The 26,681-nt window shown below is 39.8% G+C and overlaps 2 protein-coding genes across 3 annotated transcripts; one reads left to right on the plus strand and one right to left on the minus strand.

The window, feature by feature from the left end:
* Window positions 1-233: 233 nt before the first annotated feature.
* On the plus strand, window positions 234-6,213 carry sumo1 (small ubiquitin like modifier 1). Its single transcript, XM_026933380.3, has 5 exons — window positions 234-427; window positions 2,484-2,555; window positions 3,039-3,116; window positions 3,954-4,025; window positions 5,274-6,213. The coding sequence occupies exons 1-5, from the start codon at window positions 416-418 to the stop codon at window positions 5,340-5,342; spliced, it is 303 nt and encodes a 100-aa protein (XP_026789181.1). The 5' UTR covers window positions 234-415; the 3' UTR covers window positions 5,343-6,213.
* Window positions 6,214-14,088: 7,875 nt separating this feature from the next.
* On the minus strand, window positions 14,089-17,194 carry fzd7b (frizzled class receptor 7b). Of its 2 annotated transcripts, none has more exons than XM_026933379.3 (2): window positions 16,823-17,194; window positions 14,089-16,492 (listed from the first exon to the last, which is right to left on the minus strand). In XM_026933379.3, the coding sequence occupies exon 2, from the start codon at window positions 16,468-16,470 to the stop codon at window positions 14,815-14,817; it is 1,656 nt and encodes a 551-aa protein (XP_026789180.1). In that variant the 5' UTR covers window positions 16,471-16,492; window positions 16,823-17,194; the 3' UTR covers window positions 14,089-14,814. The 2 variants fall into 2 exon arrangements, with proteins under 2 accessions (XP_026789180.1, XP_026789179.1); XM_026933378.3 differs by having other exon boundaries at window positions 14,089-16,471; window positions 16,823-17,190.
* Between the last annotated feature and the right edge of the window lie 9,487 nt (window positions 17,195-26,681).

Consider the following 26,681-nt stretch of genomic DNA (forward strand, 5'->3'; position numbering starts at 1 on the left):
ATCAAATAAGTACAATAAGAAAACCATATACAAAAATAATAATACAAATCAGTGGAAAGAGTGAAAATTCAACTTTTAGTCCAAATTCAGAGATTAAAATTGTCCTAGTTGACAGTACAAGTGGACCTCTAACACCTGAAACGTTACCATCAGACCAAAAAAATGGCAATTTGTTATTTTTTTTCCAATTTAAATAATATTTTTCTGTTCAAATCCGGCGGAAAACACCGTGTGTGTCCCACAGGAGCGCTCTGATGTGATGTGATCTCCCTGCTCTTACTCCACTCAGCTCAGCTCTGAGTGTGTGTGTGTGAGAGAGACAGAGAGAGAGAGAGAGAGAGTTACTCCTACATTACACACACTTCATTTGTCAATAAAATTACACCCTGAAAAGAGATAGACCTTGTGGAATATCATGTCAGACACGGTGAGTTTAAATATCTTTTAATACTTTTAATACATTTCCAAAGTAAACAACATTTCCTCTGTTATTGGTGTTTAAAATGAAACCTAAGCTAACTAGAAAGCTAACAGAGCATTTATTTAGCATAGCTCTCATGCTGCTAGCTGGCTGATTTAACCACGGATAACCGCCCAGATGGTGTGTCGTTTTCTGTTTTTGTCGGCTGTATTCTAATATTTACTGAATGTCTGCTTTTATTATAACTGAAAAACTGTATTTGTGTTTGGTTTCGCTGGCTAGCTAGCTCATTAAGCTAGCGTGAGATTGTTTCTTTTACACCGATATTCAGGAAAATCCCGCCTCCTGCGCTAGGATTGGCTAATATTCAACCTCCCGCGCTAGGATTGGCTATTAGTATTCACCCTCCTGCGCTATGATTGGCTAATAGTTCATAATACCCCCAGCGGGTCGGCCATGTATAACAGGGTAAACGCTGCGTCTAGCGTTAAGCCAAACACGTCAACGGCGCCGCCATTTTAGAAAGGGCAAATCTCTCTTATTTGGGTTTATGGTTGACGTCTGTTCACACGCAGGCAACGTTTAGCCTACGAAATACAGACGGCACCTTTCAGGAATTAGGTTAAATCGAAATAATAATTATAAATATATAAAGTTATATCCACTTATATTACTTGTGATATGTAGAAGTTATATTTATATTTACTGTATTGCATTATATACCTCATTAAAGTACATTTTGTGAAAATCATTAAAAGCGATTCCTACTTGAGTAGACCGTCATCTCTTCATAGAGCTGCATTGTCTTACAATTCAATCTCACCCTTTCCAATATGGCGACCGGGTTGACGTATTGAACTAGCTAGCGCCAACGGCTAATTCGTATCTGAACTACTGAACCAATCCTAGCGCAGGAGACAGGTTCCTATTAACCAATCCAAGCGTAGGAGCCCGGCTACTATTGACCAATCCTGTTGCAAGGAGGTGGGGCATGACGCAAAAGCGATGGGAAAAACAACACTGGCTAGCTTTTAGCAAGTTAGTTGTGTTGAATATCGTGCAGCTGTGAACACGAAATAAACTTTACACCTGTGTGCCTTTGATTTCCGATGTGTTGTAATATGGAGATTGTACTGGGGATCCATTTGAATAATTGAATAATTTTATCAGCATGTAAACAGAAAGTGAACATTTTAATGCTAAGCTCCATGCTAGGTTAGCAAACACTATCGTACAGTTGAGCGAATTAGCCGAGGTGATTAGCAGGTCGCCAGTGTTTACAGTATTTACAGTGTAACTTCCGCCAGCCTGCTTTTCTCAGCTGCTTGACTTGTGTTACTTCTTACTACTGACCATAAACATGTTCAGTACATTAAAATAAAACTTTAAAAAACAACATATAAGAATATAATACAGTCCAAAATGACTGAAGGGTCATTTATTGTGAGTGCTCTGAGCTGTGTTTATGATTTTATATGTGATTGTACAGTGTCCAAAAGTATGTGCACCCCTGACCATCACACCCATATATGTGGTTCTTCCCCAAAGTGTTACCACAAAGTTAAAAGCACACAATTGTATAGAATGTCTTTGTATGCTGTAGTATTACACTTTCCCTTCACTGGAACTAAGAAGCCCAAACCTGTTCCAGCATGACAATGCCCCTGTGCACAAAGCGAGCTCCATGAAGACCTGGTGTGTGAAGGTTGGAGTGGAAGAACTCGAGTGTCCTGCGCAGAGCCCTGACCTCAACCCCACTGAACACCTTTGGGATGAACTGGAACACCGACTGAACCCCAGACCTCCTCACCAACATCAGTGCCTGATCTCACTAATGCTCTTGTAGCTGAATGATCACAAATCCCCACAGCCACGCTCCAAAATCTAGTGGAAAGCTTCCCAGAAGAGTGGAGGTTATTCTAACAGTAAGGAGGGAATAAATCTGGAATCGGATGTTCAACAAGCACATTATGGGTGTGATGGTCACATGGAGTCCACAAACATTTGACGATGTAGTGAATGTGTTGAGTTTTAATTGTGCTTGTTTTTCTGGTGATTACAGGAGACAAAACCATCTGGTGATGGAGCAGAGAAGAAGGATGGAGAGTACATTAAACTCAAAGTGATTGGCCAGGTAAGAAAAGGCAGGTTACTTGATACTCTAGATGTGTTCCTAAGAGAAGCGTAATGATTTAGAAAAAAGAGTGCGATATTCAGCACCGGATCGGGTCAGCGGCAGCGGTGTTACAGTCGCTGTACCGGTCTGTGTTGGTGAAGCAGGAGCTCCGTTTTTGGACGTAGTTCTCTGTTTACTGGTAAATTTACATGCCTATCTTCAATATGATCACACGCTGTGGGTAGTGACTGACAGAGGGGAAAGAACAGGTGGCAGAAGTAAGGTTTCTCTGCAGATTAAAGCAACGGTGTGCGGTCCTTGATAGGGTGAGGACCTCAACTATCTGTGAGAACCCGTTCTAGTCACATAATACATTTGCTTTATGTATGTGGCTTGTATGTAGCCGTCACCCATCAAGGCCTGAATAAATGACCGTTCCAGTTCCAGTACGACGCTGCTCACTTTTCTTCTCCTGTGTTTTTTTTTTTCCCTCTTTTCCAGGACAACAGTGAAATTCACTTTAAGGTGAAAATGACGACGCATCTAAAGAAGCTGAAGGAGTCGTACAGTCAGAGACAGGTAACACATCCTGAAACCCAGCGTGCTGCTTTCACATAACGACACGAGTTGCCATTATGTAGCGAATCATTTTGTACTTAATGGCAGCTGGTGGTGTAACACACCAAACAGGCGGGTCCAAATCAGGACTGAAAGTAAACAGCGACGTGATCACGTTGCTCAACACGAACATTTCTGCTTGTTAAGTTAATTGCATGTTCTGCTGCAACACCCGGTGTTTTCTGTTCAGCTCCGCAGCTAGTCAAGTATTTTAATGGGGCAGTGAAAGTTGTAGACATGTGTCTTCACAATAATAATAATAAATAATAATAATAATAATAATAATAAATAGTTCTTGATTTGCACTGATATCCAGAATAACAGCAGAATTGAATATATAAAGTATATACTATTATTGACTTTCATGGGAAAACAAACATAAATAGTATTGTAGTAAAAAATTATGTATTTACAAAAATGTCTTGCTGCTAAACTGAACAAAATCTAAGATTTCAGCAGAAAAAAAATTGTGCCATGTTCTCCAAGTAGTATAACTAAAAGCATCCCTCGTATTAACAGGTGTACGCTGCACTGGATGAGAATTTTATTTAATGTCTGCAAAAATGTATTATTCAACACTGAAGAGGGTGAACAAATATTTGAAAAAATAACATTTTTGCATGAAATCAGCTGCTTCCAAATATAGATTGTATTTGTTAAAAGAAATGTTATATATCATATGTGATGAACGATTTTGAATATTTCATTACCACATTTTTACAACAAAATTTTTTTTGCTAAACATGTGGCAGAATATACAGTGTAATGATAATGACACTGTGCTGGATTGTTGTACAGGGTGTCCCCATGAACTCTCTACGGTTTCTCTTCGAAGGACAGAGAATCGCAGATAACCAGACTCCCAAAGAGGTTTGTTTCCCTCCTTTCCTTCTCCAGATTTTCATTTACATTCTGATTGACTCGGGAGTCTCGCTCAAGGGCCAAACATCAGCGTACAGTCACAGGAAGAAGATTTTAGAATGAATTTGAAACTCAAATTCTGATAGTCAAAGTCTGATAATATTCATTGGACAAATTTCAGCCTTTCTCTGCATCTATTGTAGAACATGATAAAAAAAAAAACAATGGATTACGCCTTGCTTTGAGCAAAAGTGTATTAAGTGGTTGAGAAAACACGTTTGGAAAGCTGACTTCAGGTCTGGAATGCATGTTTGTGTTTGGATGTGCCTCCTGTCAGTCATTTTATAGACACTGTACTCTATGGGCCACTGGAGATCCTGGGGGCGGAGCTTCATGAACATGGGCAGGAATCATTCACCTAGCTGTTAGAGATTTAATCTTGAAAACACAAAGACTAATCTTAACTAAAGCACCTTTACATTGATTTTATAATGTAGATCCTGTGAAGCTGTGATTAAGTTCAGAGCATATTGTAAATGACAGCCAGATTCCACAATCCCACTCCTGTAGAGCTAGTTTTACAAAAGCAGGAGATGTCAGTTTATAAATCATGGCGTTTTTAATGAGAGAGGCTGAAACGGGTCTCATTATTCATATGTGGATTGTGTAGTTGATACAGTTGGTTTGTTTGGTTTAGTTTGGCTTCATATGACGCATAATGAAATGATTCCAAGAGCCAGAAATTTATCTGAGGGAATACAGGGATTAAAAATGTCCTAAAAAAAATAAATAATATGAAAAAATAAATATGAAGCTGAAAAATCATGCTGAACCTGCACTAAATAAATGATTAGATAATTATATAAATAACTAGTTTTACAAGTTTTGTGTATCGCATCCAGCCTTTATTTACTCTATCCACATTTTCAGAACACATTGTATTTCTGCAGTGATACAGCTCCGTCCTTTGGCTCAGTTAATCTCCAAAAAAAAAAAAAGCCCAACCCAAACACACGGTATGTTTGATTCACGTCCCGCAGGCGAGTCTGTTCAGAGTGGAATCACTTTCTCGCTAGAGTTCACTAGGAAGTGGACCGAGACCTCGCTCAGACGCTCTCAGACTGGGTATTTTGGTTCTCAGGGTCTTAAAGAACCGCAGCGAGAGGGAGACACATTAGAGTTGCAAACCTCAACCACACTACACCTTGTGTATGTGAAACAAATTTTGTTAAAACGTCTCTCTGTCTCTCTGTGCAGTTGGGGATGGAGGACGAGGACGTGATCGAGGTGTATCAGGAACAGACTGGCGGCTACTGGAACGACTAGACCTTTACTTCATCTCCTTTCTTTTTAATTCTTAATTTTGTATGTATGATGTTTATTTCTTTCTGTTTCCTTTTGTGCTTCTCCCAGAGGGAAATGGAAAAAAAAAATAAGAAAACCATCTGGATCAAAGCGATACTTTGGATACTCCAGTGCAGGGCTGCTGCTCCAAGCGAGAGAGGAGGTTAGAGGTGTAGGAAGAGGGAAAGAATAAAGAAAAACCTAACCTTTTTTTTTTTCCAAACCTACCTCTCTCTCTCTGTCTCTCTCAGTCCTATAAACACTCGGAGTTGGGATTAGTGTGTACTGTGCACTGACCCTCAGAGCAGCTCGTCAAATTCCCCCCAGTGAATTTATCCCTGTCATTGACGCTCTACTTCTGCAGGATAGACACTAAAACTTTCATCGAGTCTACTCCTACATGATATTCCTCCTGTATGTAATTATTGTCAGCTGATAAAAACGTGTGCTGCGTTTTCCTTGTACGTGAGATTTGCACACTTCAAGGGAGCGACAGCTTTGTGTTGTAACTGTGTGATGCATGTTTTTTTGTTTCGTCTCTCCATCTGCTCCCCTGTTCATAAAAAGCGTAATGCAATAAGGCCCTGGTTTATGATGACACAAGAACGATCTCTGATCAACACTCAGGGGCACCGTTTAACCACACAGAAATAAATCCACCGATCTCTCACACACACATGATGATGATGATGATGATGATGATGATGATGTCACTGCACGTTTAGCTTTTTTGTCCACTTCTTAGCTTTCATTTTCATTTATGTGAACTGGAGAGGACTTGGTCCAGATGGTTTGTGGACATAGATAAGATTATTATTTTGCTTTTGTCTTGTTTTTTTTTTTTTTTTTTTTTTTTAAATAAAATGTGTCATAAAATCACATACTGGTTTGTGGTCTTTGCTCACATACACTCAGTACATATTCAGATGTTTTATTTTCTTTAAAATTTCTAACTGCTGTGTTAGAAGTAGGTCTTCTAGCAGAAACTTACTTGAGATTATACAGTTTGGACGCTAGGTGGCGACAGTGGCGCTGTCTGATCACAAAAACCTTTCACTAAATGACTAGGCAGGGTTGCCAGGTCTGTGGTTTTGCTGCAGAATTGGAGTACTTTTGACTTGTATTCAGGGTATTTTATTATTAGTAGTAGTAGTAGTAGTATTTTATTTTTTAATTACTTATTTTTATTTAAAAAATACATATATAGGGTTTTTAAATTATTTAATTATTACTTGTTTTTTTCAATTTGTTTTTATTTTACCATTTATTATCAATCTTTTAAATTGTTTTTTTGATTACTATTATTGTTATTATCATTATTATTGGGCAAGTTGAACATTTTACATACTTTATATTAAATATGTATGTACTTATATGTCAAGTAGGTAAAATGTAGGGCTTTTTATGCAAATAATTTCTTGTTCTGGTTATAATGAGTGAAATAAAATGTGTGTGGAAATGTAGTATCGTAACTACGATAGATAGATTAATGTGAAATACATTACAGTAGACGAAGCTTGTACTACATGTATGTGCTTGTGGTGTGTTAGTGAACTGACTGAATCATCTCATTGCCATTCTTTATAATAATGTATATTGTTATAAATACAAGACCATTTTAGGACCTTGAGGAAATAACTTTACTTTCCACACTTCTTCAATATGAGTAAATATTATGGACTAGAAATGGACTGGATTAATTTAAACAGACCTGAAGAGAATCTGAATATTGTAAACAAATGAAACAAATGTATTTGTATGCACTTGAGTAATCCCAGTCAGGATGAGTCAGCCAATAGTCTGGGTTACACTCAGTTAAGACGTCTTTTTCTGGTTCTTTTACCTCATATGTCATGGTACAGTGGTGCAAAAGTTTGCATCCCCCATGATTTCCAAGACAAACACTCTATACTCTACTCTATTCACTGTTCGACATAAAACCTTCAGGGGCTCAACCAGAGAGAAACTGAAGAATCCTTTTGTGGACTTGAATTCAAACCATGGTCCATGCAGCAGGACGTCATAAGTCCTTATTTGTCTTTCCTGTAACTCTAATGATAAGTGTAATAAGTATTAATGAACTTTAACCTCATGATCATGATGCTGTTTAGCCCTTGTAACTCTTACAAATGATTATTTAAAAAAAAAAAAAACATTTCTCAACACTGAATCTCAGAAAATCTTTTTTAAAAAAGCTGCATTTTGCTCTTAAACTAGTAACAGGGTTGTTTTTTAAACAGAATTTAAAAAAAAAAAAAAGAATATGCAAACTTTTATTGTGAGTTTATATCACAATATCACTGAAAATAAGCAAAAAAGAATGAGAGCTTTTCTTCTTCCCACGATCTTCAGGAAAAGAGGACGATGCAGCTTCCTGTTGAACATGTGACTTTTTTTTTTTTTTTTAATATTTCATAGGGGTGAAATATTAAAAAAATATGTTTGGGTAATAAGTTTGGGTAACAGTGCTGAGTGAATGTTAACTACAATGTACATTTTTCAGAACCTCTAATGGATGATTCACGGAAAAGGATGTTTCAAGTGTAAGATGTTAAATGGATTCACATATGAAAGTATTTTAATGATTAGATTTCAAGGTAAAGTGTAGATATAGTGAGGTGGGATGGGCAAAATGCTACTTTCTAATCAAGTTAATTTTCTGAAACATGTACACAGGTTGCTGTGAAGGACATTTTAACTGTATTTGTTTAACCTTTATTTATTCATTTATTTATTTTTAAAATTTAATATCATTAGGACCCAATCTTGGTGTAGAAATACATGTTTATTTTAAAAAATCTAATCTTTAAGGAAAAAAGTATTAGTATTAGAGAAGGGGAAAAACAAAGTGTTATGCAAAGAAAGGGGAGAAGGAGAAGGGCATGAAAATTGGAGGGAGAGAATTAGAGGAGAAACGTGGGAGTGAGAGGAAGTGAAAACACAAGGCCTGCCTCGGGCTCTCAGGATCTCAGGATCTCAGGATCTGCAGTCATGGATGCATTTCCTTGGCTGAGATTACGGTCTGCTGTTAGATTTATTCTCCTAACAAGCAGAGTTTTTCCTCTTAACTTTAACAGGAACCATCTTGCGCTTACGGTGTAGAGTGTTTGTTTTCCGAAAAACGCCGTAAATGGTTAAAAAAAGAGCTATATAGTGTTGAGACTGTGTGTATGGTGTTAGTTATGTGTGTGAGCGAGGCCCTCGGCTGTGAGGCTCAGCTATAGCTGAAACCCAGAGGGAAGATCGAGTTTCTCAGCAGCACACCAGGCCTGAACACTACCAGATGAGGGCCAGAGAGGAATGGGGGAATGGGGGAAGGGTGTGTGTGTGTGTGTGTGTGTGTTAGGGTAAAAGGGGGATGGGTGTAGAATACCTATGAGCTCACGTCTGTGTCCAACTACATTTTCTTTGTGTATATGGGAAACGAGTACAGTGCGGCAGGAATGCAGAGTCCTCGGTTCTTTAATCAGCTTCATCTCCCTGTGGAGAAGCAAAACACAGGTAAAGAAAGAAAAACAAAACAAAACAAAACAAAAAAGACCTCTACATGAGCAGAAATGTCCCGCTAAATGTCCCTGATCCATTTTGAACCTGTGGACTTCGAATGATAGACAAGCCTACATCAAAATATATTTTGTTTCACGTTTCAAAACATCCCAAGTTAAAGGCTTAGTTAACGAAATCCCTAAATAAGATGTACTCCGGCACCAAGCTTTCATATTTATATCAAGTGAACTAAGCAGTTAGTTCTATTCGCTGCTGAATTCTTGATTCTGATTGGTCAGAAGGTGTTGATTAATTTTCTATAACAGAAACTTTAACAGTATTTCCAGCTATAATTCAAATCACACGTCTATATTAATGCGCCTGTTCTAATACATTATCGTTTCTATTGTAGCAGCTCAGTCACAGGGAGGAGTGAAGGAGTCTCCAGTGTGAGCTCTTTGCAACAGCTCTGTAAAGCTGTAACTTTGTATTATGCGGTTCATCAGCAACATGCTGCATGTTTTTTTTGTCTTATTAACTATAAGACAGATAATAAAAAGAGCCTGTTGACAAAACAATGTTTATGATTGCATCTGCTATAATGTAAGTGATAACAGGAACTAACTTGTTTTGAGGAATTAACAACATTAAGTGTAACTGTAAATGGATAAAAAAAATGCTATAAATAAAAAAAATTGCTGTAATAAGAGGAATAAAACAGTAAAACAATGCAGGATGTGCTGTTATTGAACAATATCACCTTCGGGGTGTTACACTAACTCTGCTTCACATCAGGCCTCATCACTCCACCCCATCACTGACTATTTTCCTGATATTTAACAGCATGCCTCTGAGTGTTTTCTTCCTTAACATTTGTACTTCTGCACATTATTAACCCCATATGCCGCCATCTTAGAGGAAATATTATATTTCAGGCAAGAATGTATCTCTGGCACACTGTACAATGCTCTGGTTCTAACTCTCTCAACATGAAAGCTGACATCAGATATCTGGTCATACCACCGGGGCCATCTGCTGGGACAGCACTCCTACATTGGGTAAACATCTCTCAAACAATGTTTGACAAAAGTGAAGGCGTTGTCCGCGCTGGATATCGATCCGATTTCGGCAACTGTATCTCGTGGGACTGAGGGAGTGGGAACAACCTGAGGAAGGGGGTTCTGGTTACCTGAGACTTGACCCATCTGTTTTTCTCAGGAAGGCTGAGAAAGTGGCACCTGTACAGCACAAAAGCGCACAGAGCAGACTTTTTCAGGGCATTGTAAGCGTTACGCCATGGGGATGTGTCTGCAGGAAGATTGATGTGGATCACAAACAAACAAGACCTGAAGTAAATGGATGCACACCAATGTCCAAAGCCAGCTCTCACGCTTAATTTCCTCGGAGCTATGTCTGTCCAGGACTGGAGTTACATGTCCCTGTTATGGACAATTGTGAAATGCACCTTTGCTAGACCAGTTGTGTTTCGTTTGGTCAAACTTGACCCAGTCTGGTCTAAAACACACCAACAAGCAGCGCTGCATCAGAATTAGTTTGTTTTTTAGCAACCACACAGTATCTTGGTGTTTCAGGTCTGAGTCTAGAGCGTCACATTAAATGTCTTATTATTATAATAACACTACACCGGCATCGCAAGTACTACATTATTCTGTTAGAAAGCTTTTAAATCTGACCTAACAGGATCACTCTTAGTCTTTGGCAGTTCATCAAAACGATATCTGCAACTTTCACCTTACAAAATACACAAAATATTCACTAAAAAGCATTTATTTTATCCATTTTATGATGTACAAAGGTTTACTAGTTAAGTAAAAAGCAGCAATGTTAAATTTAGCTTGATTTGAGTTCCTGCATCAGAGTTCCTGCATCTCTCATCAGATTACACTATCAGCAATAATCTGGACGATGTCTCTTAAAGATGAAACATGACTGACTCTTATTTTCTTTCCTTTGAAACACAATTGGACCTTATTGTTTCTGTGACCGTGATTTCTTGAAATTTTTACAATTTCCTTGTTACTGAGGCTGAATGCCATTCCAGATCGTTCCGGCTCACTTTAACCCCTGATCCCAAGAAATAACAAGATACTTCAGTTTCACAGATGTTCCTTAATCACACACGACAAGAAGAATGATCAAATCGTGCATGTTAAGGTATCAACAGTCACAAAATATTACATATTTTGATGAATTAAATACAAATTTTCTCTTATAACTTGAATTCACTCTTTTTTAGTAGATTACTTGTACAATAGATGTATGTTTCCTCTGGTTTTCACCTGGTGTATTCTTTTAAAAAGTTTTAAAAAAATTTCTAGAACTTATAATTTTTACTTTTTACTCTGTGCTACCATACTGATACAGCTCTGATTCGGCAACGTGCTTTTCTTTTGGCGTCGTCGTCTCATTTTCAGAAGGAAATAGTTTGGTGTCAGTTGCTAATTCATTAAAACCTACCAAAATATAACACTATGCCAGATTTTTTAAAAAAAATACTCCTATCTCACCAAGATAATAAGAAGAATTAAAATCATTAGCTCATACTTTTTTGGAGCACGTTCTGAATTGTACTGATCAGAAAGCAGTGAAAGGAAAGAGTTCTTTATTTGTTGTTCACGTTACGTTCAGGGTGAAGACGGTCTAGTGTACATTCGAATGAATTCTCGTCCAGTTTATCATACTGTAGAGCAACAGACAGGAATTGCTGGAATGAACTGTGCTCACCACAGGACTAGCACGTGATGACGTACATACCCGACATATTCAGCATTATAAGTCCAAGTGCCACTATTATTAACACACCTCTGTCTGCACAGTACTAAAAAAACAGGCCTAGCAGGCGCTGTGTTTCCTGATTTTGAGGTTAAATGAATAAATTGTGTTTACTGGGTGGGTATTCCCAGTGTACCAAGCTGTAAATTACAGCAGTTGTTTAGATTGTTTTGTGACAGATTGCATGCGATGAGCAGGTCGAGGATCGTATGTCTGCAGTGTCACACCCACACGACTGGATGTTGTGTTAGTTTTGTAACATGATTTAATCTGCGGTTCCACTTCCTTTTCGCGTGTGTGCAGAGGAATGAGTGTGACATGCAATTAAACAATTAACATCATTAACACTGATTTAAGAAAGGTCATTTTCAACAACAAAAATAAAATGTTAAACAAATCCTTTTTGATAGTCTTTCCTAATTAGTCATATTATGAGGTATTATCAGATTTATAAACTACATACGAGTTCGTTAACACAAAATTAATAATATAATACTGGGTCATAATCTTTTTTTTTAGCATCTGTTTTGACTTCAGTTTATGTCACATGGAGGTGGAAAAATGACAAAAACTGTACTTAAGTAAAAGTTTGTGTACTGTGTCAAAAACTTAGTTAAAAGTATTAGTATGGAGTCAAAAATCTAGTTGAGAGAAAGTGAAAAAGTATCTACATTTAAACATTTATACCTAAGTATACAAGAGTAAATCTTTTTAAAATGATCAAATATTAACAATACAGACATGAATTTTCATTTATTTATTCACTTTATTAAATATTTATTCAATATTCTGCTAGGACAAATCAAGAATTTGGCTTGCTGGTTAGTTATTGTTTAATAACCCCACTGGAAACAATGCTGAGGCAGCATTAGCGACCAAAACAAAACTAGCTAGCAAATTTACCAAACAAACCTAACTATGCATTTGGTTGGATGGCAGGAAAAAAATGGAAAGAAAATGGAAAAAAAGGGAAAACACACCTGACAAACATAGCAGCTGGGTAAGAGAAAATGTTTTTACTAATTTTATGAGTAGTTTGAAGGTCAGAATGAAAATGTAAGGAGTAAAAAGTATGTACTTAAGTATTCAATTTCAATAATACTCAAGGACAAATCTTCCAAAATTGTAATTAAGTATGGTACAATTACTCAAGCTTTTACGTGAGTCATATGTGCATGAAGATGAATTTCACCAGGCACTGAACTTGTATGTAAAAATTCAATTAAACAAACGTGACATCACGTGAATAGTATGTGATCACGTGAGAAGGTGGATAAATAAAACCACTTGCGCTACATCTCCGCATGTGAAAAATAACGTTGTGAAATCTCTCTCTCTCACACACACACACACACACACACACAAGATGAACTACTAATTGTGTAACTTTTCTCTTGTTTTGGTCCTTTATGTTCTCCAAAATGAAATACATGAAAAAATATTTATACAAGGAGTTTTATAAAAAAAAAAAAAAAATAATAATAATAATAATTCCACTGCATGTGGTGCATCTCAAACATTATTAGTGGAAGTTTCCGCCTCGAGCCTTCAGCCCCAACCCCCCTCTGACTCGGTGGATACAGTAACCCCAACAACCCCCAACACAAACCCAAACAAAAGGTTAAGCTTTTACCTTAAACTGAGGAATGCTGAGCTACTGCGTTTAAGCATGCGAGGAAGTCTGAGGGATCGTGCGCCTCGCTGCATCTCTGCGCTTCCTGTCGCCTCAAAAGCAGCGTGACCGACTTCACGCCAGCTCCTAATTATCTCCTGTTATTGTGTTAGCTCTTTTATCTCTGCCTGCTTCTTAAAAGCAATGTTTGCTCTTCCTAAGTAACTCGCAAATAACTGTCTAGTTGTCGGAGGCTGCGGCCCTACGGCACACCCCGTCACGCCGCTCAAGCAGTTAATAGAGAGGCTTGTTAAAAGAGCTGTTAGCATGTTAAAATTTTAAAGCTACAATCAGTTATTATTGCCAATTAAGTCGAAGGTATAGAAATACTTAAAAGTAATTTGTGCAAAGGTATACACAAATTGACCAACCATAATGAAACGTGGCCTAGAGGGATAAAAACTATACTCCTATACTCAGTTCTTAGACTGAGAACGGACACAGCAACATGGTTCTCAAAGTGAGGTCCAGGGAACCTCAGGAGTGTGTGAAGCTTTTTTTTTTTTTTTTTAAACAGAAATGGAAATCACAACCCACCTTTATGAAAGTTATTAAGCCTGAATCGAAGTCTATGGATCCAATAATTAGCCAAAATATTATTCTACACATCTATACAGTGTTCTTTAATTCAAATAGTCTGTAAAATAAATCTGTGCTGATGGGGTGATTTTATTTACAGTAAAGCTAATGGCAAAAAATAAGAACACCTTTTACACAGAAAACTATTAAAAGACAGACTTTTCAGCCAAAAAAAAAAAAATTCAATACATCAAGAAGTTCTAAAAATCTACTCACTTTATTAAGTGAAACTGCTGAATGGCGAATATGGTCTTAAAAATGAGATTACTTTAAATAAATACATGTAATGTCTTTAAACAGTAATATGACATTTAAACAAAAATGAGATTTTTCTCGCTCCTATTAACTCATTTATTCGCACCAATCACAGCCACATCATCAGAGCCTGTCAGTTTGAATTCTTCACTAAACCGTAAAACTCATGAAGTCTTACAGTCGCATGAACCGAATGGATCTACTTCTGAAGGACATTAAACACGTACAAAAATCCTGCACTATCTGTGCAAAAAAAAGAGAAAAAAAAAAAGGATGAACTAAACACACAGGGTCTGGACAATATTACAAGGCACAAGATTAAAATACAAAGTTTTGGCCACTGCGGAGATGATTCTCTCGCCATTACAATGTCAAACAAAGCATTTTTTTGACAAGGCACAGAACCGTTTTTTTCTTTGAAAAAAGCATTTTTGAACACTTAAAAAAAAGTCCTTTGAAGTCATGCAAAAGTTGTAGAAAAAAAAAAAGTGTAGACAGTCAGGGCCAAAAGTTCAAGTGTCACAAGGCAATCTTTTTGGTGTGGGTGGATTATCTGAGCAAAATCCTCCTGCAGGCATCGTATGTCATAGAAGTCTGATTCTTTAATCCACGCTGCAGTTCTGAGACATGTAGGCTGGCTGTCTGTCAGTCCTGAATGTTTATCCAAATTCACACGGTCGTCTCGCCCTGCCCATTTCCCAGCCGCTTGTAGAACCTGCGCCACGACTGCAGCGTCTTCCCCGACCAGATCCAGAATCCAGACGTGATTCCTACGATCATGGTCATGAGGTACTTGATCATGAAGACGGTGAAATCCGGGGACATGGGTGCGAAGTCGGCGGCTGGACACGGCACAGCGAAGCGTTTGCACGTCTGCATGTGCCACGTCTTCTCCCACTGCTCGCGGAAGGCCTGTTCGTAGAAGTAGCACGCGATGACGATGGTCGCGGGGACGGTGTAGAGCACGCTGAAGACGCCGATGCGCACCATCAGCTTCTCCAGCTTCTCCGTCTTGGTGCCGTCGTGCTTCATGATGGTGCGGATGCGGAAGAGAGATACAAATCCGGCCAACAAGAAGGACGTCCCGATGAAGAGGTAGACGAAAAGAGGCGCCAGGACGAAGCCACGCAGCGCCGCTACATCGTGGATGCCTACAAAACAGACGCCCGTCAGGAGGTCGCCGTCTACCTGGCCAAGCGCCAGCACCGTGATGGTTTTCACGGCGGGTACAGCCCACGCTGCCAAGTGGAAGTACTGCGAGTTGGCCTCAATGGCTTCATGTCCCCACTTCATGCCAGCGGAGAGGAACCAGGTCAGAGACAGGATCACCCACCAGATGGAGCTGGCCATTCCAAAGAAGTAGAGGATCATGAACAGGATGGTGCATCCCTCTTTTTTGGTTCCCTGCGCCACCGTTCTGTAGCCATTGTCCCCGAACTTGCCAATGCACACCACCTGGTCCTCTAGGAGGAACCCAGTGACGTAGGCCACGGCCACCATGAAGTAGCAGCCGGACAGGAAGATGATGGGACGCTCCGGATAACGGAAGCGCCGCATGTCCACAAGGTAAGTGAGGACCGTAAAGAGGGTACTCAGGCAGCACAGTATGGACCAAATCCCTACCCAAAGGCGCCCGAACTTCACCTCTTCCTCTTTAAAGTACATGAGTCCGTGTGGCTGCGAGTGTTCGCAGGGTGCCCCGCAATCTTTGGCTCCCAAAAACTTATAATTGAGGTAGGAAGGCACACTGAGCTGAAGAGGGCACGAGAAAGGGTGACCCAACCTATCATTGGGGCGCGGTGTGAAATGTTCTTCCACGTTCGGCGTCGGTTCCGACGTCGGCTTGCCGGTGTCCGACGTGTTCTGTCCGACGCAGATCTCTCCTGCTCCGTGCACCGGGAAGTTCTCGCACCGCAGCCGCTCGGGCCACTGGAAGCCGAACTTGTTCATGAGCGCCTCGCAGCCTTGGCGTGCCCGTTCGCACAGAGAGCGGCACGGAGGGATGGCCTGCTCCAGCACGGTGCACACCGGTGCGTACATGGAGCACAGGAAGAACTTGAGATCCGGAGAGCACTGCACTTTAACCAGCGGGTAGAACTGGTGCACCTCCAAACCGGCGTCCTCTTGGTTTGTGTGACCCAAAAGGTTTGGCATGATGGTCTGGTTGTACTGGATGTCTGTGCACAGAGGGATGGAGATGGGCTGGCAGAACCCGTGCTCTGGCACTGAGATGCCCTTCTCACCGTGGTATTGACCACAACTCCATCTGAGGAGCAGAAAAAACGCCATGAGCGCGCGGACCGCCGTCTGGCTCCAATCCGCCATCCTGCAAAAGTGAACCAAACAACTAAGATTAAACACACACACACACACACACACACACACACATCATTAGTAAGGACTAACTTCAACTGTGGCTGAATTTCAACCCTTTCCCAAGCCCGTACACGTGTTTACCAGGTATAAATGTGATAAAATAATGGCTCCTGCACCATTTCACCCTAGGCAGTGCACTATATGTCCAACAGGGAGCCATTTGGGATTCAGCCATTGGGTTTAGTTATAATCCTCGCTCTTGTATCCTATTAACTACACAGTACACAATGCAGACGCAAGCTTCCCTATATAACTGACACAATTAAGACTCAATGCAACTAATGAATAAGAATTCACTTACTTTAAACAGATAAATCCGAGGAAAAATCAGAGTTAGAGACTCGGTAAGTAGGAAAGTCCCCGGATGAAGCGTAACCGACCCCCTCTCGGAACGTTATTCACAAACTTAAAATCCAGCTTCTTTTTTTCCCCATAAAACTCAGGTATCCGTGCCCTTATTCCGCGACTTCATTGTAGTCGTTGGAAAACTGTTTTGTTTTCTTTCCGACCTTCCTTTTCAGCGCACTCGGTTTCCAACAACGCCGGTGGCTAACTTTCTTTCACAAACTGCTCGCTCGCTCGCGCCCGCCGCTTCGCTCCCTCGAGTCGATCCACTGACTCCACATTGGCCTCGCGCTGAGGTGAGGGGGGCGGGGGGGTATAGACGGTTTCCAGCCTCCCACCTCCTTCCTCATTCACGTTTAAACAAGCAGCCCGTCTCCACGGGGCGCCTTGAAACCAGCAACGCATTCGGGCCAATCAGAGGCTTTGTTTTTCCTAGCGTGCAATTCCTCATTGGATAAATGCGAGCGTACCGATGTGGGCGTGGCTACTGGAAAGAGCAGGCTTGAAATGCATGCTGAGATGAAATCTAAGTTTGTGGACTTCGAAAATGCTCCTTAAAAAAAAGGGATCTTATTAAGTGGTTGTATAAGGAGCAATGAAATTATTAAGGGTTTGTTGTCGTTTTAGCTTAAAAATAGAGAAATATACAGAGTAGGTACAATGGAGTGCAAAAGATGTTGCAGAAAAGTATGATTTTTGGCTGAAAAGCAAAACCTAACTCTAGTTTTCCAGTTTCATACTTCATTCATATTCAGTTCACATTCTTTATCTTGGTCAGGGTTGCAGTAGATCCAGATGCCATCCTGAGAACACCAGACATGAGGCAGGAACACACGCACGCACACACACACACGCACACACACACACACACACACACACACACACACACAGGGGCAATTTAGACAAGCCAATCTACCTATTGGCCTATTTTTGGGAGGTGGGATGAAACCGGAGAACCCAGAGGAAATCCACAAGGAGAACATGCACAGAAATTCCACACAGACAATAACTCAAGCTTAGGTTCGAACCGGGGACCCTGTGTTGCCCACTCAGCTAACAATATACACAAAAATCAAACATATATCTCAAGAAGAATGGGTGATATATATTACCACTGAGGAGTGTCTTCTTCATTTGGTTTTAAGGGTGTGCAAACATTTGCACTAAACTGCACAACTAATGTTTGAAAAGCCCTGATGGATTTATTGCGCCAACATTTCACAGTATACACTCCAAAGCCACTTTTTAACAGGAAGTGAGTTATCATATTAACAAAACAAAAGGATATGGACCAGGAACATGCAAGATTGATGCCTGAGAGTGCAAAGAGAACCTGTGTGTGCTTGTGTTTGAAAAATGGCTGGCTGTAAGGGTTAAAGAGCAGAGACCGGGTCAGTGGCTGCTGTAATAAAGGTTATATTTATAGCGACACTTGGTACAGGGAGACTTAGTAAATCACTGGGGTGTGTTAGGACTGGCTGGAGACTCGATTCGTGACTGAAATGAACTATCTCTAATTAGAAAAATTAAATTACAGAGGAATAACCTTTTATGACATGTTTACATTACACGTAGCTGTTGATTTTCAGGGTATTAGTGGATGCATTTGTGCTCTGGTGGTGTGTGTTTTACAATAAATCGTAGTCATTGAGGAGGTAATAGAGCAAAGATTTGATTTAATTTACACACATAGTATTGCCTGTAAATGCTTTGTCACCAGATTGGTCATTCCTCCCATAGTGGTGAAGGGCAAGCATGGTTCAACTGCAGATTCTTTTAACTCCAGCTAACTGCTGTGGCATGACAATGTGGGATTTTCTGCACTGAGTCAAACTTTGTCTGCGGTTCATGCTGGTGACAAGGCGGGATTTATTGCTGTCAGTCAAACCACGTCTGCGGTTCTCGCTGGACAGCACCATTCAAGTACTCCCCAGTCAACCACGCAGCGAAAATTATATGGTATGCGGATGTTCTTGCAGAACTTGCAGAAATGGTTGGAATAACTGGCGATTAACTTTGGGCCCTGTAAATGTACGCAAGTGAGGAGCTCTTGCTGTCTAGTCCATCTTTGTGAATATGTATGAACTTTCTAAGAATGAACTTTTCTTTCCTCATGACTTCCCAGTCTTCCTCACTTTAACCCCTCCCCCCCCACACCTCGTAATACATGGAGTTAAAAAACAGTCTGAGATCTCAGAGCAAGAGATCTAGCATTGCAACACTGTGCTGAGGTCCAGCTGGGAACTGTTTCAACACAAAAAGCAACCTAATAAAAAAAGACAAGAGCATGCAAGAGCAGAACATAGTGTTCACTTTACTTTCTGAAGACATCCCAATCAAAGAATCCCTTCAGCTCTATTCATTTTCATTGTGCATCAATTTAGCAAATTGAAGAGAAAAAAAATTAAAGGAAAACCAACAGAACAGCTTTAATGCTCCTTGGCTTAGACTCTCCAAGTGTACCTGAACTGGAGCGATGAACACTGTTCTTCCAAAAGATATTCCTTGAGATGTTTCGATGATGGTGGTGGAGAGCTCTGTCGCAGTCTAACATGTCAGCCAAAAACCTCAAAAATGTTGAGATTGGGTACTGTGAAGGCCATGGCACATGATTTACATAATGTTCATCCTCATAAGTGAGCCCTAGTAAACCTATGAAAGAGGGACAGGGTCATCCAGCAAGAGACCACAGCCATCAGGATAGAACTGTTTCATAGTATATAAACGTTATATAAAAATCTAAACTTTTATATATAAAAAATGAATGACTTTCTATCCTTCTGTTTCCCACACATGCTCTGACGACAACATGTCATTTTTCACACTGCTCCGTAGTTTCCTCAGTGCCAGACCACCTTTTGGTCTTCCTGTGCTGCAAACGAGATTACGATGATATGCGTCGCTTATAGTCGTGAAAGGTGAATCGTTCACTCTCGTTAGACTAAACTTACAAGCACAACATGTGCAGAGTGTGGTAAAAATGCCAAAACGTTGTTAAGGCCCCAAGGCATGTAATGAGAACAAAAAGAATTGGTTTGATCTGCAAAAATGTAATGGTCCCTTGGGATTTGTATTTGGAAGGACTAGTCTGTGTCAAAGTTTTTAACACTGAAAACGTTACGGTTCAGTGAAGTGTATTTCTGAACTGTAATTAACTGCCTGTAAAGCAGTCTTCACTGCTCTTCACACTGCCCCTCTCTCTACACTGTAACTTAATCTTACACTCTTTTTGGAGGTCAATGAAAGGTCACAAGTCCTTTATTAACCACTAATATGCCTGGATTCTAAAGCATGCAATTCAGAGTAATTCTCACATAGAGGCTGAATCCTCAACAATGCATCGTTATTTCCCTGCAGATTCTTTCTGTCCCATTGTACTCGTGCTTATGTGGCCTGCATTCCTGTAGATAATGGCTATTATGAATTAGGAATATAACTGAATACAAATGCATTATTCGTAATGAAGAGATAACAGTGTTCTAAACAGTGGTAGGGTGCGTATTTAATTAAGAAAAAGAAATAAACAAACAAATAAAATCCTTCCGGTGTAGGCTACTTCAGTTTTAAATCTGAATAGAGATACAGATATATGGACCATGTTAACATGAATATGATCATGAACGTGTGGCACTGCACGGTACATTTACAGCGTTCATCCTTAGTAACTGCCTGGTCAGGATAACGCTGGTTTAAATTCAGCCACTAGTTTGTTTATATTTTGGGATATTCCCCACTTAAATTTGTTAGAAAATATCACAGGAAGGTACAAAGAAAAATAATAACTGCATGAATGAGATTAAAAAAAACATTCCCGGGGCAAATATCTCTAGTTGAGAGCAATTATGAACTTGAGTGACGTAGTTGAGGTTGAGGAACTGTCAGATCAAGATTTCACATACCATGCTGACACTGCTGCTATTTCTACATCTGGGTTTCTTTTCGGAGTTTCCGGAGGGATGGTGGTAGGGCTCATTAAAAAAAAACAAGCAAAAAAAAAAAATATCATTCCGGTTTAGGCCACGCCTACTCTGGATTTAAATCTAAATGATATTTGGAACACTAAACAGATACAGATAGTGGCGGTGCGTTACACCCCGTTTATGTATAATATTATACAGTTGACAGAACAGTGCACGTAGTCCTGTTAAGTCTGGTTTGTTTTTGTTTGTCCAGCGTCTCTTAAACCTGTTGCATGGCAGCCCTGTTTAATCAGTGCTAAATCACTGCAAGTGGCCTCGTGCACTCTGGTTGATCTCTCTAATTCATTCAATTCTCTCTCAGGACCATAGCTGAAGCACCGGCGGGTAAACAGAGCAGGCCGAGAAGTCAAACAGATCCACCAGGGCAACTCCATTTTAGGCAAAACACTGCACGCCAGCCCCCTGCTTTGTGTATAGTATTGGTAACAGGTTGGTATACATTTTACTTGATCTCAGTCCATCACATTTGCTCACTGTGTCTTTCGTCTCTCTTTCTCTCTCACGCTCTCTTGCGCTCTGTCAAACACACATGCAATCATACGTGCTCTGCGCTTGTTTTAACATGCACAACTCATCAGTGGCTCACTGTTGATCATGATCATGATGATCCGGTGGGGGTTGCTGGGTTAAACGTTTCCCAGGGAGGAGCCAGGTGAGCGGGTGGAGGGACACGCCGGAGGCTCCAGATGGATTAAATCTGTCCACGGTTTACTGTTTATATTGTACGCAGTATTAAACGATTCACAAGTTACTCATTTTGTCTTAGGATAAGCCTCATTAATCATTGTAAGTTGAAATGTATGAAGTATGAACAGTCCGAACATAGAAACTTGTGGAACACCTTACTATATACAATTTACAGAAAGTTGGAGACGTGTACAGTAACACGTGTGTGTGTGTGTGTTCTGATGTATATATTTGGAGTTATGTATATGTACTGTATGTTTACACTTAACACCCAACCAACCCTTGACCGTCTTGTTACCAATCACGGTCACCAATTTCTCTCTGGACAAAGTTATTTAAATTTTCTTCTCTCTCAATTCTCTCACTCCATCCTCCATTCGCTTTCATACCCCCCACTGCTCTTGCTCTCTCTTTCTCTCTGTCTCTCATTCCCTCACTCTAGATTAGAGCTTTGTTATTTTGCATTCCAGCTCTGAGAAAGTGGAGCTGACGAAAGCCAGATGACAGACCCATGTACAAGCATTTAGCCATATCCTTCCACCAGCGCTAACACACTCTCTCCATCTTCCTATCCATCCTCACATTCATCCACTCCCTCTGCTCATCCTGCTCCATTCCTCTCCTTTTTTGCTTTTATTTCATTGTTTTCTTTTTCCTTTTTCTTTTTTTTCTTTCTTTTTTACAAAATTATTTGTAGAGACACAAGGCGAGACACAAGGATTCCAGCAGTGGATATCTCTCATCTCATTGTGACTCTGTGAATCATTACAATCATTTTTTTAATGTTATCCAACATCGAAGAGTAGCTAGCTACAAGGAGTGATGTTACTAGCATGGCAAAACTTGAGCTATTTTCAAAATAACATGGCTTTCAGTAACTAGCTGTTTTTTCCACAAAGTGCCATGATAAAACTAGCAAGCTAGATAATTCCAGAAATGAACTGAATCACGAGTAGTGGTCTAGTGATGACGATGTTTGACAGTAATTAGCTTCTTACTAAGAGTGGGTTACGAATAGAAAAGCAAATCTCTGTAATATCATAGTTACCCTGTACAAAGCATGTACATTTTATTTTGTGCAAGGAATTAGCTGTACAATAAAATGAAAATCTCAGTTGATTTCCCTCAGTTTGACAAAGTCGCTTCAGTTAGCTATAGTTGGCTAATTTTTCTTATTAGCCAAATGTTGTTTAGGTATAGCTTAGCTAGTTTAAATTATGAGTAGCTTATAACTTGACAAGTTATACTTGCAAAGTGGCTTCAATTAGCTGTAGTTAGCTACTTTTTCTGTGTAGCTTGTAAATATAGCTTTACCAAAAGGTTAGTTTGCTGTTTAGCTATTTTAAGTCACAATTGCAAGATAGACATGTTCAGTTAGTTATAGCTAGCTATTTTTTTTTTTTGTAGTTTGTAGTGTAGCTAGCTACATGTCATTTAGTTGTAGTTTAGCTGTAGCTTAGCTGTTTTGCAATCAATTGCAAGATAGCTTGTAGATATCTATGCCTAGCTTTATCAAAAAAGATAGTCTGGCTGTAGCTTAACCATTTAAAATGTTCAATCGCTTCAGTAGGTGTAGTTAGCTATGTTTTTCCTCAGTAGCCTGTAGTGGAGCTAGCTAGTTAGTTGTAGTTAGCTACTTATTTTCAGTAACTTGTAGTGAAGTTATCTACTTTATCAAATGGATAGATTGGCTGTAGCTTAGCTGCTGTAAATCATGAGAAGTTTGTAGCTTGATAAGTTTGCAAAAAAGTAGCGTCCCCAACACCGGGGCTGTCAAGTGAAAAAACAGTATTTAATATACTTCACTGCAGGATCCACGTTACAGGTTTTGAATTAATGTTTTAGACTTTATAAATGACTTCTTTTAAATTAAAATCATTCAATCATCACGCAAAATCAGTCTATTATGACATTCCAGTGTGGTTTGCATTAGTGCCTTTAAGCCAGGAATATGTTCACAATATAGCTCTTGCATTATTTGTAATTACAGGGAGTGTGTGTGTGTGTGTGTGTGTGTGTAGGGAAGTGCAGTTCTTCAGTACAACAATCTAAATCATTGCCATATGAACCTCATCATCTCACACAGAGGCAGTCCATGAGTTTTCAGCAATAAAAAGCAGACATGTAGCTCGTGAAGAACAGATCACACCGCTATGACCTCAGATTTAAATTTAGTTCCAGACTCAACTAAACCTGATCTCGTGTAGGTTATGGTTGCTAAGTTGGTGTGCAATGTTGCGTGCTATTCTGATGCAGTGGGTGGTAATTTCCCAGCTGATGTTCAGTAAGGATTTAACAGGTTCTAAAGCCTGTTTTACGCTGTGTGATTCTTTTCAGATTATTACTTGTCACATTGTATGAAATTATTCCAATTAAATCTCAGCTGAATTCTATAACAGACCGCGATAACGTGTGTTGTCCATGTCAGATTATATGATGAAGATCCTCTAAAGATAGACCTGCGATTAAAGAGATATACTGTTCTGCTTACGTCATCAATCAGCATGATCTGGACTTGTACAGAAAACAGTGTCAAATAACACTGTTAGAAACATTCTTCAAACTGAGTTTCACAGTCTTTTTATGCCCATTAACATGTTTCGTTTGCATTTTGCCATTGCTGTACTTGTAGCTGTCCCATGAGTTTTGCATAATCCTATGTCGTGCTCCTGTTATTGGCTTTTAAACGAGTTTGGTAGCGGTGCTCACATTTTGAGATTTTAATAAAAAAATTTCTCACACTGCCAGAACCTTGTCATTGGTGTTCTCTGGTTGCAATGAGAGTAAATTGGCCACTGTTGAGAGCGTCAAATTATGTGTTCTAAGACCGCTGATCTCATCTCACGACCAAAGAATTCTTTTATGATGTGAGATTTTCAGCCATAAATCGTACATCATAAAGCTGGTTTAAGAAGTATTGGCTTGTAACATTCCAAAAAAAAAAAAAAAAAAGAATTTCCCGCAACATTTTAAAGCATCAGACTACATATATCCAATAATGGTTTGCTTTGACATGTTCTTAGAATATTGCTTACACCACATTGCCAGGTAGACAAAAAACTAACATTATGTTTCTAGAAAACATACCCAGTACCCGTGTACCCAGTAAAGCAGTACATTATTGCTCTTAGAAAGAAATGTTTCTAGAACATAAGCCGGTGTAATTACCTGTAAAGGTGAGATGGCCACACCTTAAATGACCTGTCAATCATGATGTACTTTGAAATTGCTAACAAGGCAACTGGTAATAATCAAATAAAAACACTTTAATGACTTGAGCTTATGTTACAAGAAGATTTGATGTTGTTAAACAGAAAGCTCTGAAAAATGATGAGAATGTAATGCTTTGAGATATCAGTAACACACTTCACAAACATGAAAATGCAGTTAATGCTTTACAACATTCTTCGGTAACTCACAGGTAGTAGGAGTATATTGACACCTTAGTCATAAAATCGTACATTGTGAAGCCGGCGTAAGAAGGGTACAATTGTAACATTCCGAAAAACGACTTTCCTGCAAATGTTTTGCAACATCAGTCATAAAAATGTTTTGCTTCATAATGTTCTTAGAATATTGCTCACACAATCTGACAGAAAAAACTAACATTATGGAAGTGTTCCAAAAAAAAAAATGTTGCGGCAACGATATTTAAAAACTATTCTTAGCATAAGCAGAAGACCTGACATAGGAATGTTGTTCAAAAAAAAAAAGTTTCGAAAACTTAGCTGGTGCAATTAGACGTGAAAAATGACTGCACCCTAAATAACCTGTCAGTCATAAAGTACTTTGAAATTGATGTCGTGAAACTGGAGGAAAGTTGAGAAGGTAATGTTTTGATACTTTAGTACACACTGTTTTAACTTTAGTAACTTAATATTGCGTGGACTTACTTCTGGCTGAAGATGTTTAGAGCTTAGTTGCTACGGATCAACAGGAGCTCCCTGCTGAAACAAAAGCAGGAATGACAGAAAGTGTAAATGAGACCATGAAAGACAAAAGAGCCGTCCTTTCCAAATCCCATTATCTTAGAGGAAACCAGCGCTCCTCCACTAGGCCCCTTGCCAGGCCACGCTTTTTCTCTCTCTCACCCTCTAAATCACTCTATCATTTGCATGCTAAGTATGGGTGGGTATTCTGTTGGTAATGCCTATAGACTAGTGATAAGCAGATTGAATTAACAGTCAATGGGGGGGCTTTTGTCAACAGATTCAATCTCATGCGGAGCTGGGAAGCGAGAGAGAGAGCGAGAGAGAAGGAGAGAGAGAGAAAGGAATAAAGATTGCAGTACAAAACAAAGCCGCAGCTAGGAAGAGTTTTCAACGTGGATTCCAGTCTTGGAATGTTTTTCTTATCTCTCACTTCTCGCAGCAAGCCGTTGGATATTTCCTTTCCAAAAGGACATAGTTTTTGCGTTGAAAAAGGGAGGAGCAGGGGAAGGGACAAGCCTCATGCTTCAAATATATCTGGGTCTTTTCTCACACTCACACTCACACTGAGATGAAAGCGACCCCCTCCACCTTCTTGTTTTACACTTTACCCCAAGACCCTGTGGCTTGCTCATGGGCAGAATCTAAATCTAGCCCCCAGGCCTGGCAAGGCCTACACAGCGTCGAGGTTGTGTGTGTGGTAGCAGCTGTCTCTTGCATCTGTCTGGCGGGGCTGTGAATAAACACAGAGAGATAAACAGAACAGCGTGGAGACAGAGACCACACACCGTGGCCGTCACACACTTGGATACGCTAACACGCTTTTACGACATAAGACAAATGCTACCGAAAACCTCCAAATGTAATCGAGCGAGCAGAATGCCTTCGTTTATTTGAGGGTGTCTACGGGTTGCCGTGATGCTTAGCACTCTTCCAATCTAACCAAGATTAACTCAGGCGTCTGGGGAAAAGCTGTGAATCGTAGCAGACAGTCAGAAGAAGCCTAGTCATGTCAGACGAGAAGCTTCGCATCTGATTAGTTACGTAAACATAGCAGCGGAGGAGGAGGAGGAGGAGGAGGTGGTGAAAGAGAGACGCTTGATTGCTATAACTCATCATGAGCTGGGTCTGTCAGGCACACTTGGAATGGTTTCATCTTTTAACTTTGGTAGCACAGATATTGTGGATAGTATATCTGTAAGACGAGCCAGTAGGGTGT

Source organism: Pangasianodon hypophthalmus, chromosome 2 (genome assembly GCF_027358585.1).
Source record: "Pangasianodon hypophthalmus isolate fPanHyp1 chromosome 2, fPanHyp1.pri, whole genome shotgun sequence".
Classification (NCBI taxonomy): domain Eukaryota; kingdom Metazoa; phylum Chordata; class Actinopteri; order Siluriformes; family Pangasiidae; genus Pangasianodon; species Pangasianodon hypophthalmus.